Below are 18,293 nucleotides of genomic sequence, written 5' to 3'. Positions count from 1 at the left end.
GCAGTAGAAGTAGTAAGTAGAGTATAGTAATAGAGCATAGTAGTAGAATAATCAGTAGTAGAGTATAGTAGAAGAATAACAGTAGTAGAAGTAGTCAGTAGAGTATAGAAGAGTATAGTAGTAGAATAGTATAGTAGTAGAGCATAGTAGCAGCGTATAGTAGTCAGTAGAGTATCAGTAGTAGAAGTAGTCAGTAGAGTATCAGTAGTAGAAGTAGTCAGTAGAGTATCAGGAGTAGAGTATAGTATTAGAAGTAGTCAGTATAATATAGTAGTAGAGTACCAGTAGTAGAAGAGTATAGTAGTGGAGAATAGTAGCAGAAGGGTATCAGTAGTAGAGTATCAGTGGAGTATAGTAATAGTGGAGTATCAGTAGTAGAGTAATAGAGGAGTATCGGCGGGAGAGTATCAGTAGTAGAGTATAGTAATAGAAGAGTATCAGTAGTAGAGTATAGTAATAGAAGAGTATTGGTAGTAGAGCATCAGTGGTAGAGTATAGTAATAGAAGAGTATCAGTAGTAGAGTATCAGTAGTAGATTATAGTAATAGAAGAGCGTCAGTGGTAGAGTATAGTAATAGAAGAGTATTGGTAGTAGAGCATCAGTGGTAGAGCATAGTAATAGAAGAGTATCTGTGGTAGAGTATAGTAGTAGAAAAGTATCAGTAGTATAGTAGTATAGGAGTATCGGTAGTATAGTAGTAGACGTAGTCAGTAGAGTATCAGTAGTAGTCAGTGTATAGTAGTAGAAGTAGTCAGACTATAGTAGTAGAAGAGTGTCCGTCCTAGAAGAGTATCAGTAGTATAGCAGTAGCAGTATAGTATAGTAGTAGAGGTAGTCAGTAGAGTACCGTGGTAGAGTATCAGTAGTAGTCAGAGTATAGTGGTAGTAGTCAGTAGAGTATCGTAGTAGACGAGTATCAGTAGTATAGTATAGTAGTAGAAGTAGAGTGTAGTAGTGGAAGAATATCAGTAGTAGAGTATAGTAGTAGAATAGTATCAGTGGTAGAGTATAGTAGTAGAAGTAGAGTATAGTAGTGGCCGAATATCAGTAGTAGAGTATAGTGGTAGAGGTAGTCAGTAGAGCATAGTAGAAGAGTAGAAGAGTGTAGTGGAGTATTATAGTAGAATAGTATCAGGAGTATAGTAGTAGAAGTAGTCAGAGTATAGTCGTAGAAGAATATCAGTAGTGTATAGTAGTAGAAGTAGAAGAGTATAGTAGCAGAAGAGTAGCAGAGTATAAGTAGTCAGTAGAGTTTCAGTAGTAGAATTAGGCAGAGTATAGCAGTCAGTAGAGTATCAGTAGTAGAAGTAGTCAGTAGAGTATAGTAGTAGAAGTAGTAAGTAGAGTATAGTAATAGAGCATAGTAGTAGAAGAATATCAGTAGTAGAGTATAGTAGTAGAAGAATAACAGTAGTAGAAGTAGTCAGTAGAGTATAGTAGTAGAAGAGTATAGTAGTAGAGTATAGTAGTAGACGTAGTCAGTAGTAGAGTATAGTAGTAGAAGTAGTCAGTATAGTATAGTAGTAGAGAACCAGTAGTAGAAGAGTATAGTAGTATAAGTAGTCAGTAGAGTATCGTAGTAGAAGAGTATCAGGAGTATATTAGTAGAAGTAGTCAGTAGAATACAGTAGTAGAAGAGTAGCAGTAGCAGAGTATAGTAGTAGACGTAGTCAGTAGTAGAAGTAGTCAGTATAGTATAGTAGTAGAGAACCAGTAGTAGAAGAGTATAGTAGTAGAGAATAGTAGCAGACGAGTATCGGTAGTAGAGTAGAAGTAGTCAGAGTATCAGTAGTAGAAGAGTATCACCAGTAGAGCATAGTAATAGTAGAGTATAGTAATAGAAGAGTATCAGTAGTAGAGTATAGCAATAGTAGAGTATCGGTAGTAGAGTATAGTAATAGAAGAGTGTCAGTAGTAGAGTATAGTAATAGAAGAGTATCAGTAGTAGAGTATCGGTAGTATAGTAATAGTAGAGTATCAGTAGTAGAGTATCAGTAGTAGAGTATCAGTAGTAGAATGGTATCAATAGTATAGTAGTAGAAGAGTATCAGTAGTATAGTAGTAGACGTAGTCAGTAGAGTATCAGTAGTAGTCAGATTGTAGTAGTAGAAGTAGTCAGTAGAGTACAGTAGTAGAAGAGTATAGGCGTAGAGTATCAGTAGTAGAAGAGTATCAGTAGTATAGTAGCAGCAGTATAGTAGTAGAAGTAGTCAGTAGAGTATCGTGGTAGAGAATCAGTAGTAGTCAGAGTATAGTGCTAGTAGTCAGTCGAGTATCGTAGTAGAAGTGTATCAGTAGCAGAGTATAGTAGTAGACGTAGTCAGTAGTAGAGTATAGTAGTAGAGTATCAGTAGTATAGTATAGTAGTAGAAGTAGTCAGTAGNGATAGTAGTGTAGTATTGGTAGTAGTAGCAGCATGGTAGAGTAGTAGTAGAGTATAGTAGTAGTAGAGGTCAGTAGAGTATCAGTAGTCAGTAAGTGTGTCAGTAGAGTATAGTATACGAGTATCAGTAATAGAGTATCAGTAGTAGAGTATAGTAGTAGAAGTGGTCAGCAGAGTATCAATAGTAGAGTATAGCAGTAGAAGTAGTCGGGAGTATAGTAGTAGAGGAGTATCAGTCGCGGAGTATGGTAGTAGAAGAGTGTCAGTGGTAGAGTATAGTAGAAGTAGAGTATAGTGGAATAATATCAGGAGTATAGTGGCAGAGGTAGTCGGTAGAGTATAGTAGTAGAGTGTAGTAGAAGAGTATCGTAGTAGAGTATAGTAGTAGAATTAGTCAGTAGTATAGTAGTAGAAGTAGGCAGAGTGTAGTAGTAGAGTATCAGTAGTAGAAGAGTATAGTAGTAGAATTAGTCAGTAGTATAGTAGTAGAAGTAGGCAGAGTATCAGTAATAAAATTAGAATAATATCAGTAGTATAGTATGGTAGTAGAAGTAGTCAGTAGAGTATCAGTAGTAGAGTATATTAGTAGAAGTAGTCAGTAGTAGAAGTAATCAGTATAGTAGTAGAGTACCGGTGGTAGAAGAGTATAGTAGTAGAGAATCGTAGCAGAAGAGCATCAGTAGTAGAGTATAGTAATAAGAGTATCAGTAGTAGAAGAGTATCAGTAGTAGAGTATAGTAATAAGAGTATCAGTAGTAGAGTATAGTAGTAGAAGTAGAGTGTAGTAGAATAATATCAGTAGAGTATAAGAGTGTAGTAGAAGAATACCGCAGTAGAGCACAGTAGCAGAAGAGTATCAGTAGTAGAGTGTAGAAGTAGTCAGTAGAGTATAGTAGTAGAAGAGTATCAGTAGTGTATAGTAGAAGTAGTCAGTAGAGTATAGGAGTATAGTAGTAGAGTATCAGTAGTAGAAAAGTATAGTAGTAGAAGCGTATCAGTAGTAGAGTATCCGTAGAGGAATATCAGTAGTGTATAGTAGAAGTAGAAGAAGAGTACACGTAGTCAGTAGAGTTTCAGTAGTAGAATTAGAGTATAGTAGTAGAAGAGTATCAGTAGAGTATAGTAGTAGAGTATAGTAGTAGAAGTAGTAAGTAGAGTATAGTAAGAGCATAGTAGTAGAATAATATCAGTAGTAGAATATAGTAGAGTAGAGTGTAGTAGAGGAGTCGTAGTAGAGCACAGTAGCAGAGTATAGTAGTCAGTAGAGTATCAGTAGTAGAAGTAGTCAGAGTATCGCAGTAGAAGAGTATCAGGAGTATAGTAGTAGACGTAGTCAGTATAGTATAGTAGTAGAGTACCAGTAGTAGAATAGAGAATAGTAGCAGAAGAGTATCAGTAGTAGTAGAGTATCAGTAGTAGAGTATAGTAATAGTAGAGTATCAGCAGTAGAGTATAGTAATAGTAGAGTATCGGTAGTAGAAGAGTATCAGTTGTATATTATCAGTAGTATAGCATAGTAATAGAAGAGTATCAGTAGTAGAGTATAGTATCGGTGGTAGAGTATAGTAATAGTAGAGTATCAGTAGTATAGTAGTAGACGTAGTCGGTAGAGTATCAGTAGTTGTCAGAGTATAGTAGTAGAAGTAGTCAGTAGAGTATAGTAGTAGAAGAGTATAGTCGTATAGTATCAGTAGTAGAAGAGTTTAGTAGTAGTAGAGTATCGGTAGTAGAAGAGTGTCAGTCCTAGAGTATAGTTGTAGAAGAGTATAGTAGTATAGTAGTAGCAGTATAGTAGTAGAAGTAGTCAGTAGAGTATCGTAGTAGAGTATCAGTAGTATAGCATAGTAATAGAATAGTACCAGTAGTAGAGTATAGTAATAGTATAGTATCAGTGGTAGAGTATAGTAATGGAGCATAGTAGTAGAAGCGTTTCAGTCGTATAGTATAGTGGTAGAAGAGTATCAGTAGTATAGTAGTAGAAATAGTCAGTAGAGTATCATAGTAGAAGAGTATCAGTAGTAGAATATTATCAGGAGTATAGTAGTAGAAGTAGTCAGTAGAGTATAGTAGTAGAAGATTATAGTCGTAGAGTATCAGTAGTAGAATAGTATAGTAGTAGTAGTAGAGTATCGGTAGTAGAAGTGTGTCAGTCCTAGAGTATAGTAGTAGAAGAGTATCAGTAGTAGAGTATAGTAGTAGCAGTATAGTATAGTAGTAGAAGTAGTCAGTAGAGTATCGTAGTAGTCAGTAGAGTATCATAGTAGAAGAGTATCAGTGGTAGAAGAGTATCGGCACTAGAGTATAGTAGTAGAAGTAGTCAGTAGTAGAGTATCAGTAGTAGAAGTAGTCAGTAGTAGAGTATCAGTAGTAGAAGTAGTCAGTAGAGTACCATAGTGGAAGTAGTCAGTGGTAGAGTATCAGTAGTAGAAGTAGTCAGTAGAGTATAGTAGTAGAAGAGTATAGTAGTAGAGTATAGTGGAAGAGTATCCGTAGCAGAGTATAGTAGTAGAAGAGTACCATTAGTAGAAGTAGTCAGTGGAGTATCAGTAGTAAAGTGTAGTAGTAGTCAGTAGAGTATAGTAGAAGAAGTAGTCAGTAGTAGAGTATAGTAGTAGAAGTAGTCAGTAGTAGAGTATAGTAGTAGAAGTAGTCAGTAGACTATCAGTAGTTTCAGAACTAGGAGAATGGTTAACGCCTGAGAATTGCTTTAGGACTAGATAAATCATGTTTTTCCTCTAACCTTCTGTGGTCCCTGTGCGGGGGTCTGTGAGGTGTTACTGGTGTCCTGCAGGACTTTACTGGAGCCCCCAGCCTTGTGCTTCTTGCTCCGCAGACGGCTGACGAAGAACATCTTAGAGGAGCTCTTAGCCAGGSTGGGTTTAGACTGCTTGGTCAGGATGTCACTGGTCCACTTCTGAGCCTGGAGACAAGAMGGGAGACACACTTTGTGAATACACATCACAAACACCTCAAATAGAGAATTGACGTTATACATACAAAACATTTGAAAGATGCAATGTGTAATTTCACTCATTTCAGGCCAATAGTGCACTTTGAATTGCCACTAAGCCTAGGGAARAGAAAGTTACAGATTGCACCTTTGAACCCAGTAACTTACGTTGATCTTGTCTGGGGTGAGTTTCATAAGCTCCAGGTTTTCCATGCTGTGCCGTCTGCCCATCCTGGGCCTGGCCCCGTGCAGCTTGTAGTCGATGTCCTTGATGGGGTTCTCAGACAGGGTGGAGTCGTTGGTTCTATAGCTCAGCCCCAGGACCATCTGCAGGTCTGACACGTTCATACGGGCTGTGAGCTCTCCACTCCGGTCCCCAGTCTGAAACACACACCAAATTAGGATCGACCTTSCTGTAATCAGATACTTTTTTATATGGATAGGGTTTCTACGACCYTGAGTTTTAGCTGACCACAAATGTAGGATTCAGTATAAAATTGTGGTCCTACTCACGAGGTGGGTCTGATGATTAGGGCTGTGGCGGTCACACAATTTCATCAGCCGGTGATTGTCAAGCAAATAACTGTCAGTCTCATGGTAATTGACCGTAATTAGCATCTCCTTGCTTCCTACAAGCCACGGATGCAGACCTTTGGAACATCTACATTTAAAATTAAAATAATAATATAGCCTACACCTTCACAATTAATCCATTATTTATTTTAGACAGGTCTAAAGAAACATGAAATTAAGAAAAGTCCATTAGTCCATTTCAGAAGAGCAGAATAGCATACTCTGAGTTGTCCTTATGTTAGGCCCTGATTTGGCTATGCCAAATGGCTGTGGGCTACACTAGTTCATTTAGCAGACAAGATTTGCTTAGAATTCCGTGCCATTATTTTATAGTATGAAGAATACAATTGAACGAAGCTGAACAAAATAGAAAGGTAGAAAGAGAAGGGCTGCTAAGGTACACAATAGTAGATGTTGGTAGACAGAAGGTGCTCTTTGGTAAAAAGGGTCAATTGGTTATCAAAAYGAAAGGAGGACCCAGGCACTCTTCATATAATTAATTACAATGCCTTTATTGGTATGGCATGTTAGATGGAAACAAAAAGTTTAAAAACTCTGCCACGTTTCGGCTGCATGGCCTTTGTATAATCATTTATTTGTACTCCCTGACAATGTCCTCTCTTGAACAGCTTTTTCCAATCAGCCCTGATTTGAAGATGGAGTGGTTACAAAATGCATTGGACAACACAGAGTAAGCAATACTAAACATATCTACAGTATTTCACTTTTTAATATCTAATCAAAAAAGTCAATTCAAAGCTAGAACACCTAGAAAGGAAGTTCTAACCTTAAATATGACTGGGCAAAGTACCAAGAAGAGGAAAGCCATCTATTCCATAGTACACAGCAAACACAGACAACAACAGTCCAAAACATAGCTCAGGGCAATAGAGAGAAATGTCCACTAAGTGTTTTAGGGTACTATGGAATAGATGCCTCTCCTATTCAAGGTTGAACTACCTTTCTAGGGGTTCTGGTGCGTCTAGCTTGGAGTTACATTTTTGATAACATATCTACAGTATTTCACTTTTTAATGTGTATAGTATTGCATACTAGGTGTTGTCCAATCAATGCTGTAACCACTCCCTCTTCAAATCAGGGATGATTGGAAAAAGCTGCTTAAGAGGACATTGTATTATCATTTCTTTGTACTCTGACYAAGGCCATGCAGTGATAATTATATGAAGAGTGGCTGGGTCCTACTTTCTTTTTTAAAATWGAAAGTGTATTTTCTCCAAACGATTTGAGGAAGTGCGCACATTTGGTAACCTGTGTTGAGCGGTTAACAAAGAAATAGGTACTCCTATATGCTTAATTTAGAGTTATTAATGTAACTTTAGTTGTTCTACAAACAATGGGCTATACGTTTAGATTTTTAATACATTCTAAGCCTGCATGATGAGACTAATGATGACTTGAAAAAAGTAACTTGAAAGGCATGAGCTCTGCTTTGTTTTTTGTGCAGGCTGTACACACTTCATCAGGTCTCTCATTCACAATTTGACAAGCACTTGATAATGCCTTGAATTTCACGGTGGCATCCCCTTTGTGGCCGTAATGCACCCCCAAAAATTCCATGCCTTTTGTGGCCAGTGGCCGTTGTCCCCTTAGCCCAGAGTGCTGCGTTGTGCCCTTCTCCCTGACACGGAACCCACACCAGCTGCGCGCGTGCACCATCGTGCATAAATATATTTTGTTCCCCCACACCAAACGCAATCACGACACGCAGGTTAAAATAGCAAAACAAACTCTGAACCAATTATATTAATTTGGGGACAGGTCGAAAAGCATTAAACATTTATGGCAGTTTTAGCACTTTGCTTGTTGCTAGCTAATTTGTCCTGAGATATAAAACATTGAGTTGTTATTTTACCTGAATTGCACAAGGTCCTCTACCCACCAATTAATCCACACATAAAAAGGTCAAACCGAATCGTTTCTAGTCATCTCTCTTCCTTCCAGGCTTTTTCTTCTCTGACTTTATATTGCGATTGGCAACTTTCATAAATTAGATGCATTACCGACACTGCATCTGTTCTTCTTTCAGTCACCCACGTGGGTATAGAGATGGCACGTGGGTACCCGCTTCTATAAACCAATGAGGAGATGGGAGAGGCGGGACTTGCAGCGCGATCCTGCGTCAGAATAGAAACTGTATTTCTATTTCAGCCCTTGGCAACGCAGAAGCTCGTTAGCGCGCATCGAGCAGTGGTGTGTGCAATAATTGAATAACATGATTTCTTAATTTATTTTGCAACGCGAGCGGTATGGTCAGCCTGTGAGTGCTGCACGCTCCGAGGAACCTCTCACTCACATGGCTCTTCATCACGTGATCGGGTACTTCTACAGGCTACAAGTGAAGACAGACACATCGGGGACGCACTGCGCAGTCGTTATCCAATTCCGAGGTGCTATTAAGATACTGGAAGAACTGTCCACATTTACTTTAATCAACAACAAGATATGTATGCCTAACAAACAACAAAAGCGCTATGTCAATCTACTATCCCATAGTACAAAAGTCAGCCTATTCAATAATGTGGAGAAATAAATATTCCAAACATAGTCTGGGACGGTTGTGGGATGTGATAGATCCCAAATTGATATAATAAACTCAGCAAAAAAAAGAAACGTCCTCTCACTCTCAACTGTGTTTATTTTCAGCAAACTTAACATGTGCAAATATTTGTATGCCATAAAAAGATTCAACAACATAAGACATAAACTGAACAGGTTCCACAGACATGTGACTAACAGAAATGGAATAATGTGTCCCTGAACAAAAGGGGGGGGGGGGGGTGTCAAAATCAAAAGTAACAGTCAGTATCTGGTGTGCCCACCAGCTGCATTAAGTACTACAGTGCATCTCCTCCTAATGGACTGCACCAGATTTTCCAGTTCTTGCTGTGAGATGTTACCAACTCTTCACCAAGGCACCTGCAAGTTCCCGGACATTTCTGGGGGAATGGCCTAGCCCTCACCCTCCGATCCAACAGGTCTAGACGTGCTCAATGGGATTGAGATCCGGGGTTCTTCGCTGGCCATGGCAGAACACTGACATTCCTCGTCTTGAAGGAAATCACACACAGAACAAGCAGTATGGCTGGTGGCATTGTCATGCTGGAGGGTCATGTCAGGATGAGCCTGCAGGAAGGGTACACATGAGGGAGGAGGATGTCTTCCCTGTAAACACACAGCGATGAGATTGCCTGCAATGCAACAAAGCTCAGTCCGATGATGCTGTGACACACCTGCCCCAGACATGACGGACGCCTCCACCTCCTTCTTGACAATAAACGCGAATCCGACCATCACCCTGGTGAGACAAAACCGCGACTTCGTCAGTGAAGATCATTTGCCAGTCCTGTCTGGTCTAAGCGATGGTAGGTTTGTGCAACTGTGATGTCTGGTGAGGACCTGCCTTACAACAGGCTTACACAAGCCCTCAGTCAGCCTCTCTCAGCCTATTGCGGACAGTCTGAGCACTGATGGAGGATTGTGCGTTCCTAGTGTAACTCGGGCAGTTGTTGTTGCCATCTGTACCTGTCCCGCAGGTGTGATGTTCGGATGTACTGATCCTGTGCAGGTGTTGTTACACGTGGTCTGCCACTGCGAGGACGATCAGCTGTTCTTTTCTGTAGCTCCGACTTAGGCGTCTCACAGTGCAGACGCACATTTATTGCCCTGGGCCACATCTGCAGTCCTCATGCCTCCTTGCAGCATGCCTATGGCACGTTCATGCAGATGAGCAGGGACCCGGGCATCTTTCTTTTAGTGTTTTTCAGAGTCAGTAGAAAGGCTCTTAAGTGTCCTAAGTTTTCTTAACTGTGACCTTAATTTTCCTAACCGTCTGTAAGCTGTTAAGTGTCTTAATGACCGTTCCACAGGTGCATGTTCATTGAACAAAGCATGGGAAAACAGTGTTTAAAACCCTTTAACAATTAAGATCTGTGAATTTATTTTGGATTTTTATAAATTAATCTTTGAAAGACAGAGTCCTGAAAAGGGGATGTTTCTTTTTTTGCTGAGTTTATATGTGTGACATTTTGTTTTGATATAGAATGGACCATTATCATGCACCAGTCTCAAAACAGGAGCAGTGAGAGAKAATACATGTCATCTATGCACTTAAATAGTTCATTTTCATGCAAGCCAGGTAGGCTTCTGTTGTAAAGAGAAGCAATGTGCTTAATATTAGGAAAGTTGAGAAATAAATATAGTAGGCCTAGCCTATAGAAATCATGGAATCCTCCTCTTTTTAATAGAGGCCATTACTGTTTTCTCACCAATTGCATAGCCTATAGAAATGTTGCGCAACCTGAGCTCATGGACTCTCATTTAGTGTTTTATTTGATTTTTTTTTTTTGTATTGATTTTTTTGTATTGATTTTTTTGTATTGATTGTATTGATTTTGTATCAGAATAATTAGAGGGACAATAGAGTGCTGAGTACCAGGCAGTTAGCAAGTTTGGTATGCTACTAATGACCATCAGCAGCACCAGAGCTTGGAGAAGCCTAATTACCTTGACTAAACGGTCACATGGAATTTGACTGCCTTCATGACTCGTGACTGCCGGGGGGGGGGGGCGGTCATACGGTCACCGCAACAGCCCTACTCATGATACTTTATGATAATGTAGTCTACCTCTTTGGAGATCTCCAGGTGTTTCTCAGCAAAGTGCATGGCTTGGTCATGGTTCCCCAGGGCTGTGTGAGCYTTCCCTAAACTCCAACACGCCCGGCCCTCACCGATCCTGTCGTTGAGGTCCTGTGCGATGATGAGGTGTTTGAGGTGGTAGTCTATGGCCCTATCGTAGTCCTGGAGCAATGTYTAGGTGTTTCCCAGACTGTAACAGGCCTGAGCCTCTACAGCCCGGTCCTTCAGCAGTCTGGCCAGCTGCAGAGTCCTCCTGACAACCACAACAGATCACTGGCTCTRATTCATAGTGACACACACCCCAAAGGCTACTCTGTTCCTGAAATRTTGTTTAGTATATGAATGCACACATGCAGACACACACAAACTAATCTGTTTTCTGGCTCTCTTGACATTGTGTCCTTTGAGGCATGGCTGCTGCCATCTCACTCCTGAAACCCTACGGCGTTCTAACAGTGTTACACCCTCCAGACTGAAAGAAGTGTTGTTTTCTCAGGGGGAGTGAACTTCYTTAAGAGAAGATGAATGGTTGGGCTGGGGGTTTGGCTCACTTGTAATGCTCGGCTGCCACTTCAAATTCCCCCAGAAAGATATAGGCGTTCCCCAGGTTGCAGTAGGCCCTTCTCTCRGCCGAGCGGTCGCCAAACTCCTTGGCAATCTGGAGGCGCTGGGAAAGAAATGGACGAACACACACACAATTACAACACCTTGGTCTCGGTACATCCAGCGACTCTAGTCTTKCATTGTGTCATATGTTTACCTCCAGTCTTTCTGGATTGAAATGAGCTATACAGGACATTATAATGAACTGCAGAGCACCATTGAAAACAGAAATATATCTGACAAAAGGCTAATGGCTGGACTTAATCAAAACTGCCTTAGTAATGTTTCTGGAGTTCCTTTGTATACAAACTACTGCTCATCTTCCAGTGAAGGGAGTCTAACTGGTATTTCTACTACAGTACGTAAACCCACACTATTCTGTTTGGCCATAGGGTAAGTGTGTGTTTTATATGCTACAGCAGTAGAGTTTTGATTGAATCCAGAACTTAATGATAGGTTATAAACTTTGATCCGATTGTAATTACCTGTTCATGTGAGGCCACTGCATTCCGGAAGTCTCCTAACAGGTAGTGTGTGTTGCCAAGGTTACCGTATGTTCGGCCCTGGGCGGCACAATCTCCAAGCTCCTTCACTATGGATAAGTTTGCTCTGACAATACAGACAAACCGTTGAAAATAAACATTGTTTAAAAATACAGTACCATTCAAAAGTTGACACCAACTCATTCAAGGGTTTTTCTTTATTTTGACTATTTTCTACATTGTAAAATAGTGATAGCATACCTGTTAATTGAAATGTGTGTGTATAATATATATATTAAATCAAATGCAAATGAGTTACTTAAAAATCATACAATGTGATTTTCTGGATTTRTGTTTTAGATTCCGTCTCTCACAGTTGAAGTGTACCTATGATAAAAATTACAGACCTCTACATGCTTTGTAAGTAGGAGAACCTGCAAAATTGGCAGTGTATTCAAATACTTGTTCTCCCCACTGTATATATATATATAGTATGACAATATGCCCTTTATTTCTACTCTACAGTACTAGATGTAAGGCACATGAACACACTAACTCACTCATAGTATTCCGCTGCTTTCCTAAGTGCAGTCATGACCTCCTCYGGGAACTCTCCGGGCTCCGCTCCACTCCAACAGATGGCCTTGCCTTTGGCATGATACACGTTCCCAAAGTTATACAGCGCCCTCGCCTGCCCCACCTAACGAAGAGACAGAAGAACAGAGGTAATGTCAATTCCAAAACTGTAAAAAAAAATAATAATAATTAAACACTGAATTTAAATACCGGAAAAAAACGCAAATGAGTTAATCTCACCTTGTCGTGCAGGTCCACGGCGATGTCTAAGTGCCTCTGACAGCAGACCAAAGCCTCATCAAATCTACCCAACACCTTTAGCGTGTTGCCTAGATTACCACTGGCTTTTGCTTCTCCCTGCTGGTCCCTGATGGTCCTGAGAATGTCATCATGGGAAGGAAAAGCTCATCTACTTTAAATTGCAAAATGCTTACGTCCAAACAGCGGAATTATGTGGCGAGGTCATGCTGATAAAGGAAACAATGACCTGGTCTTACTCCGAGAAGCTTTATTAATACGGCCCTGGTGAAGGGCGTATTCTTTCCTGCCCGGTGAAGGTCGTATCTTTCCTGCCCGGTGAAAGGGCCTATTCTTCCTGCGCCGGGTGAAGGCCGTGAGGCTATCTTTCCTGCCCGTGAAGGCGTGAAGGGCCTATTCTATCCTGCCCGTGAAGGGCCTATTCTATCCTGCCCGGTGAAGGGCCTATTCTTTCCTGCCCGTGAAGCTATCTTTCCTGCCCGGTGAAGGGCCTATTCTTTCCTGCCCGGTGAGGGTATTGCGCGTAAGGCCTATCTTTCCTGCCCGGTGAAGGGCCTAGTCTTTCTGCCCCGGTGAAGGCCATTCTTCCTGCCCGTGAAGGCCTAGTCTTTCCCTGGCCGGTGAAGGGCCTTAGTCTTTCCTGCCCGGTGAAGGGGCCTAGTCTTCTCCTGCCCGGTGAAGGGCTTTAGTCTTTCCTGCCCGGTGAAGGGCTTAGTCTTTCCTCCCGGGTGAAGGGCCTAGTCTTTCCTGCCCGGTGAAGGGCTAGTCTTTCCTGCCTGGTGAAGGCCTATTCTTTCCTGCCTCGGTTGAAGGGCTTAGTCTTGTCCTGCCTGGTGAAGGGCCTATCTTTCCTGCCTGGTGAAGGGCTTAGTCTTTCCTGCCTGGTGATAGGGGTGTTCCTACCTGGTCAAGGTGAGGTCATGATGGTGGAACTCCAAGGCCTTGCCGTAATCATGCAGGTGGAAGTAGGCGTTGCCCAGCTGGCTATAGATGGCACTCAGCACCTGCAGGTCCTCAGTGCCAACCTGGATGGCCGCCTCGAAGAAGGACACCCCTGCGCTGTAGTCGTCCACCTTACAGAGCCGCTCCCCCTCCAGGGCCAGCTCCAGACAAGACGCCTCCATCCTACAGGGGGCAGCAGAAACGGTTTAGGTAGAAAATAGGATTAGAGGTCCACGGTGGCGTTCAGTAGGCACAGACGGGAGAAAAATAGTCTTTTTCAAAACAACCCAAGTTTATTACGTCCCCAAAGTTGCCACAGTTCAAATCAACCAGAAACCAAAGCCACCCATTAGCCTAAATGTTCAAATTATAGAAGCAGAAAAAACGTATGACTAGCATCACTCTCACTCGCCATCAGACTGTGAATGTGGAGTTTGTTTGGCTACTTCCTTCATAGTCCTGAGGACAATAGCCTTGGTTTATCYGGGTTTGTTTGTTATGGTTAGGGCTGACTTCCTCTCTACGTGGTCACTACAGTACAATATGCAGCAATCTGGCAGACAGCTCCGCTGAGGACTGGGCTATTCAGTGGGCTCAATGTTTACAGAACATTCAGACAGAAGTGTATTGTCTACAGGCATGGTTCTCTGCTGTGTAGAATAGGGATTGAGCAAGACATTGGATCTGCCACYCTCAGGGTGCTGTAACATTCTGGGTGTTTCGGTCACTTTAACCCCAGACAGGGTCAGAGAGGAGCATCCACAGAGGCAGGTGGATTAACAGATTAGGAGCAGATTAGTGATATTCATGCAGCCTGGCTTCAATTGTTACACAGTCTCTTTACCATCTTGTGTGTTCTACTGCAAAACACCCATCAACTTTGTTAGATATGACTGTATTCATGTATGTTTTCTACTGCAAAACGCCCATCACTTTGTTAGAGGAGTATGAACTGTATTCATGCATGTTTTCTACTGCAAAAACGCCCATCACTTTGTTAGAGAGATGAACTGTATTCATGCATGTTTCTACTGCAAAAACCCATCACTTTGGTAGAATGACTGTTTCATGCTGTTTCTACTCAAACACCCATCACTTTGTTTGATATGACTGTATTCATGCATGTTTTTCTCTGCAAAAACGCCATCACTTTGTTAGAGATGAACTGTATTCATGCATGTTTTCTACTGCAAAACACCCATCACTTTGTTAGAGAGATGAACTGTATTTCATGCATGTTTCTCTGCAAAAACCCCATCACTTTTGTTAGATGATGACTGTATTCATGCATGTTTTCTCTGCAAAAACACCCATCACTTGTTAGAGATGAACTGTATTCATGCATGTTTTCTCCTGCAAAAACACCCATCACTTGTTAGAGATGAACTGTATACATGCATGTTTTCTCCTGCAAAAACACCCATCACTTTGTTAGAGATGAACTGTATTCATGCATTGTTCTCCTGCAAAAAACACCATCACTTTGTTAGAGTATGAACTGTATTCATGCATGTTTTTTTACTTCAAGTTTCCCCTCTTATATCAAGTGCTCCCCACCCACCCAGTGTTCTGTTTAGAAAGCTCTCACAGAATACTGACTGACATTACACCTGACCTACTAAAACACATTTTATGCATTATGAAACTTTATAAAGGGTTATAACATTGATACTGAAGGGAAAACATCTATAGTTTTGTTTACTGTGTTTTACTGTTTACAGACTGAACAATGTTACAATGAGCTGGTGTCAGTCTTGCAGGTAAAATGACAAATGATTGTACTGTACAGTGACAGATACTGAATTTGACCTAATGTGGTTATTTTAACCATACCTGGGTTTCTTTCTCCTACAACAGCACATGGTACATCTGAGTGGCATCTAAAGAYGCTTCCACTGGGTTTAAAGAGGATTCCTGTGCAACAGAGCTAAACACATTCCGGACAAGGGCTGAGGTAGCCTACACTCTTCAATGTCTCACTGAGATTATTTTACCAAAACATTGAAAAAGATCTCCTTCCATTCCCACAAGTCACCAACGACCATATTTCTTTGCATGCCGCACACTACGGTTGCAATAAAGTAGGCTAACCCTAAGGATAACTGGGGAAAATCTACTGTCAGCGTTACATGAGGTAATCTACTTGTCTCTCTCTGGCCTCATCACCTGGCTGGAATTACTACAGTGGGTCCTACAGTGATTATACAGGCCCTGTCTACAAAGCTGCTGGGCAGCATCAGAGAGCTTTGTCTMAGATTCAGCTGGCTAGGAGGTAAAACTGGGCAAAATGGATATAGCGATAAAAATCCATWTCGCGATCATTTGCTTGAATTGATGTAATAACCATAAATAGAACGATAGGGTTTATAACAAACATTTCCTTTAAAACTACTACTTCTGGTTCATGGTTGTAGCCATCAATTGTCCCATTAACAATCACCCATATTAGCAAACTTGTCATTTCACACTTCTCTAGTATAGGCTACTTATCCTAATGAACAATATCAACAGAATACTTGCGATAAGTGCTCAGTATGGTCGTTGTCYATCATTTTCAGTTTATCGTGCCAGCTCTAATGGGAGGTTTAAGTTATTCAATTAAAACGTACAAGGTTTGACTAGGAGTTAGGCCTAKCTTCAACACTAACATTGAATCGTTTGAGAACATATGCCATAATTGTCACCTRCGCGTTAATGCTCAAATGCATTTTAAAAATGGTTGACCAGGAAAATGCCTATAAATCCTATAGGCGGAGATGAACATGGTTGAACATACAACCATGGTGCCTTCTACCAAACAGATGTCCCTCCACTCCTTTCAAAAGAAGTTGAATCATCTAATTTGGAAACTAGAAATARAAAGCAAATCATCATGAATGTTTGAGAGGCTTGTTAAATATTGATTGAGAAGCCTGGAGCAGTTTTTGCTGTTTTTTCCCCAGGTCACACCTGCCGGTGCCCTTTACTTTGGGCCAGGTGCTTGGTGACACCTATGAAAGTCAGTGACCTGTCAGTCTGCCACAAACATGGGAACAGGAACCACTCAACTAGTCCGTCTATAGTCCAACCATCCCTCTGTCTCAACTCCACTTACATGGAACTTCCTCTRACAACTCCACTTAAAATGGAAGAAGAGAAATGTAGCCTACCAATTCACACCTGAAAGCTCTGGAAAACCTGATCTCATCCCACATGCAGACTTTTGAGACATCAGGATGAGATCTAGACTACATGGTCTACTGTGTCAAATCCCACAATGATCATTGTTGTTAAATTCTTGTTCCAATTCTTAAAAAAAAAAAAAACACTTCAATGAAGGGAAGTTTAAAGCACCCAATCTAGGCCGTACATGAAACAAAATATGTTGACCAATGATTGAGACAGTGACAGTATAATGCTGGGGGGGGGGTATGAGGAGGGTATTGCCTACCTGTATCGGACACGATAGGACTGGTCCTCATCTTGAATGCTAACCAAAGAGCCAACGGAATCCATTTAAGATCGRAAGTGGGACGATCCCAGTTAATCCGAAAAATTGTGATAATGAAAAAACTAAGTCAAAAAACATCTGATGGACCTAGGAGAAGTGGTCTGAACCTTCACAACAAGAATTGTTGGAAAATCCTAATATTCCCTTTTTTTGTAAGGTTGTTTGTCCTTCGACTGTTAGTCTGTCCAGAGACATGACCACAGCCCCAGACAGAGATCCTCAGACAGAGTTGCCCGTCAGTCCACGAGGCTGCATTTCTCCTACTGTTTGAGTTTGGCTTGCCTTGTCAGTGCCACCACAGCTCTCCTCGGCAGCCTTCTGTGAAGAGAACACAAGATGCTGTGTGTGAAGCTTCATTCTGGCCACGCGACAACATGGCAACACCCACTAAACAGCGTGCACACGCAGGGCAGGACAGGAGTGGATATGTTCACCCCTCACCACACGCAAGCTGTCAATCAATGACTCAATCATCAGTGCTCAGGGTCTACTTAAGTGTGAAGATACAGCTAGCCTAGGCAAGCAGACAAACAGGAGAGGATTTTTCCCAATCACCAGAGATACATGTAATATACTGTATGCAAATCATTGGTAGACAAGAGAACATGTATCCACCATAGCAAAGATAATTATAATTGCAAAWTGATTACACTTTTATTATTTAGCAAGAAGTAGGTAAAGTAGCCTGGCTGACGAAATAAGTTTGAAAAAAGACCTGCACAGTTACGACTGCGTGGAAAATCCATTGTTAGTACAGTGATAAGAAAGCCTAGTAGTCGTAGATGGAGCGCCACCAGCGCAAGGCCAAACGCTGCCTCCTTCCCACATGATAAAGTAGGCCGCCTCTTTCCAGACGCACGTTTTAGTAGGAAGGAGTAGGCCTAATTAACAGGTCACGTTTAGATAGGAAGGAGTAGCCTAATTAACAGGTCACGTTTTAGTAGGAAGGAGTAGGCCTAATTAACAGGTCACGTTTTAGTAGGAAGAGTAGGCCTAATTAACAGGTCACTTTTAGTAGTGAGAGTAGCGCTAATTAACAGGTCACGTTTTAGTAGGAAGGAGTAGGCCTAATTAACAGGTCACGTTTAGTAGTGAGAGAGGTATTAACAGGTCACTTTTAGTAGGAGGAGTAGGCCTAATTAACAGGTCACGTTTTAGTAGGAAGGAGTAGGCCTAATTAACAGGTCACGTTTTAGTAGGAAGGAGTAGGCTAATTAACAGGTCACGTTTTAGTAGAAGGAGTAGGCCTAATTAACAGGTCACGTTTTAGTAGTGAGGAGTAGGCCTAATTAACAGGTCACGTTTTAGTAGTGAGGAGTAGGCCTAATTAACAGGTTATTCCTGAAACCAAATTACACTACCAGCTAAGTGTCAAGA

General features: G+C 41.3%; 1 protein-coding gene across 4 annotated transcripts in view; it reads right to left on the bottom strand.

The window, feature by feature from the left end:
• Positions 1-18,293, bottom strand: part of LOC111956863 (G-protein-signaling modulator 2-like) — a 34,250-nt gene that overhangs the window by 4,196 nt on the left and 11,761 nt on the right. For 2 of the 4 annotated variants that reach the window (XM_023977537.2, XM_023977540.2), the window contains 9 exon segments: positions 5,125-5,304; positions 5,503-5,715; positions 10,554-10,818; positions 11,117-11,232; positions 11,654-11,777; positions 12,211-12,350; positions 12,467-12,602; positions 13,388-13,609; positions 16,857-17,234. In XM_023977537.2, coding sequence (XP_023833305.1) covers positions 5,125-5,304; positions 5,503-5,715; positions 10,554-10,818; positions 11,117-11,232; positions 11,654-11,777; positions 12,211-12,350; positions 12,467-12,602; positions 13,388-13,609; positions 16,857-16,921 — 1,461 coding nt within the window. In that variant the 5' untranslated portion in view covers positions 16,922-17,234. 4 annotated transcript variants of the gene reach the window in all.

Source organism: Salvelinus sp. IW2-2015, linkage group LG32, assembly GCF_002910315.2.
Source record: "Salvelinus sp. IW2-2015 linkage group LG32, ASM291031v2, whole genome shotgun sequence".
Classification (NCBI taxonomy): Eukaryota; Metazoa; Chordata; class Actinopteri; order Salmoniformes; family Salmonidae; genus Salvelinus; species Salvelinus sp. IW2-2015.
Note: the sequence above shows the minus strand (reverse complement) of the source record. Positions and strands in the feature narration are given on the sequence as shown.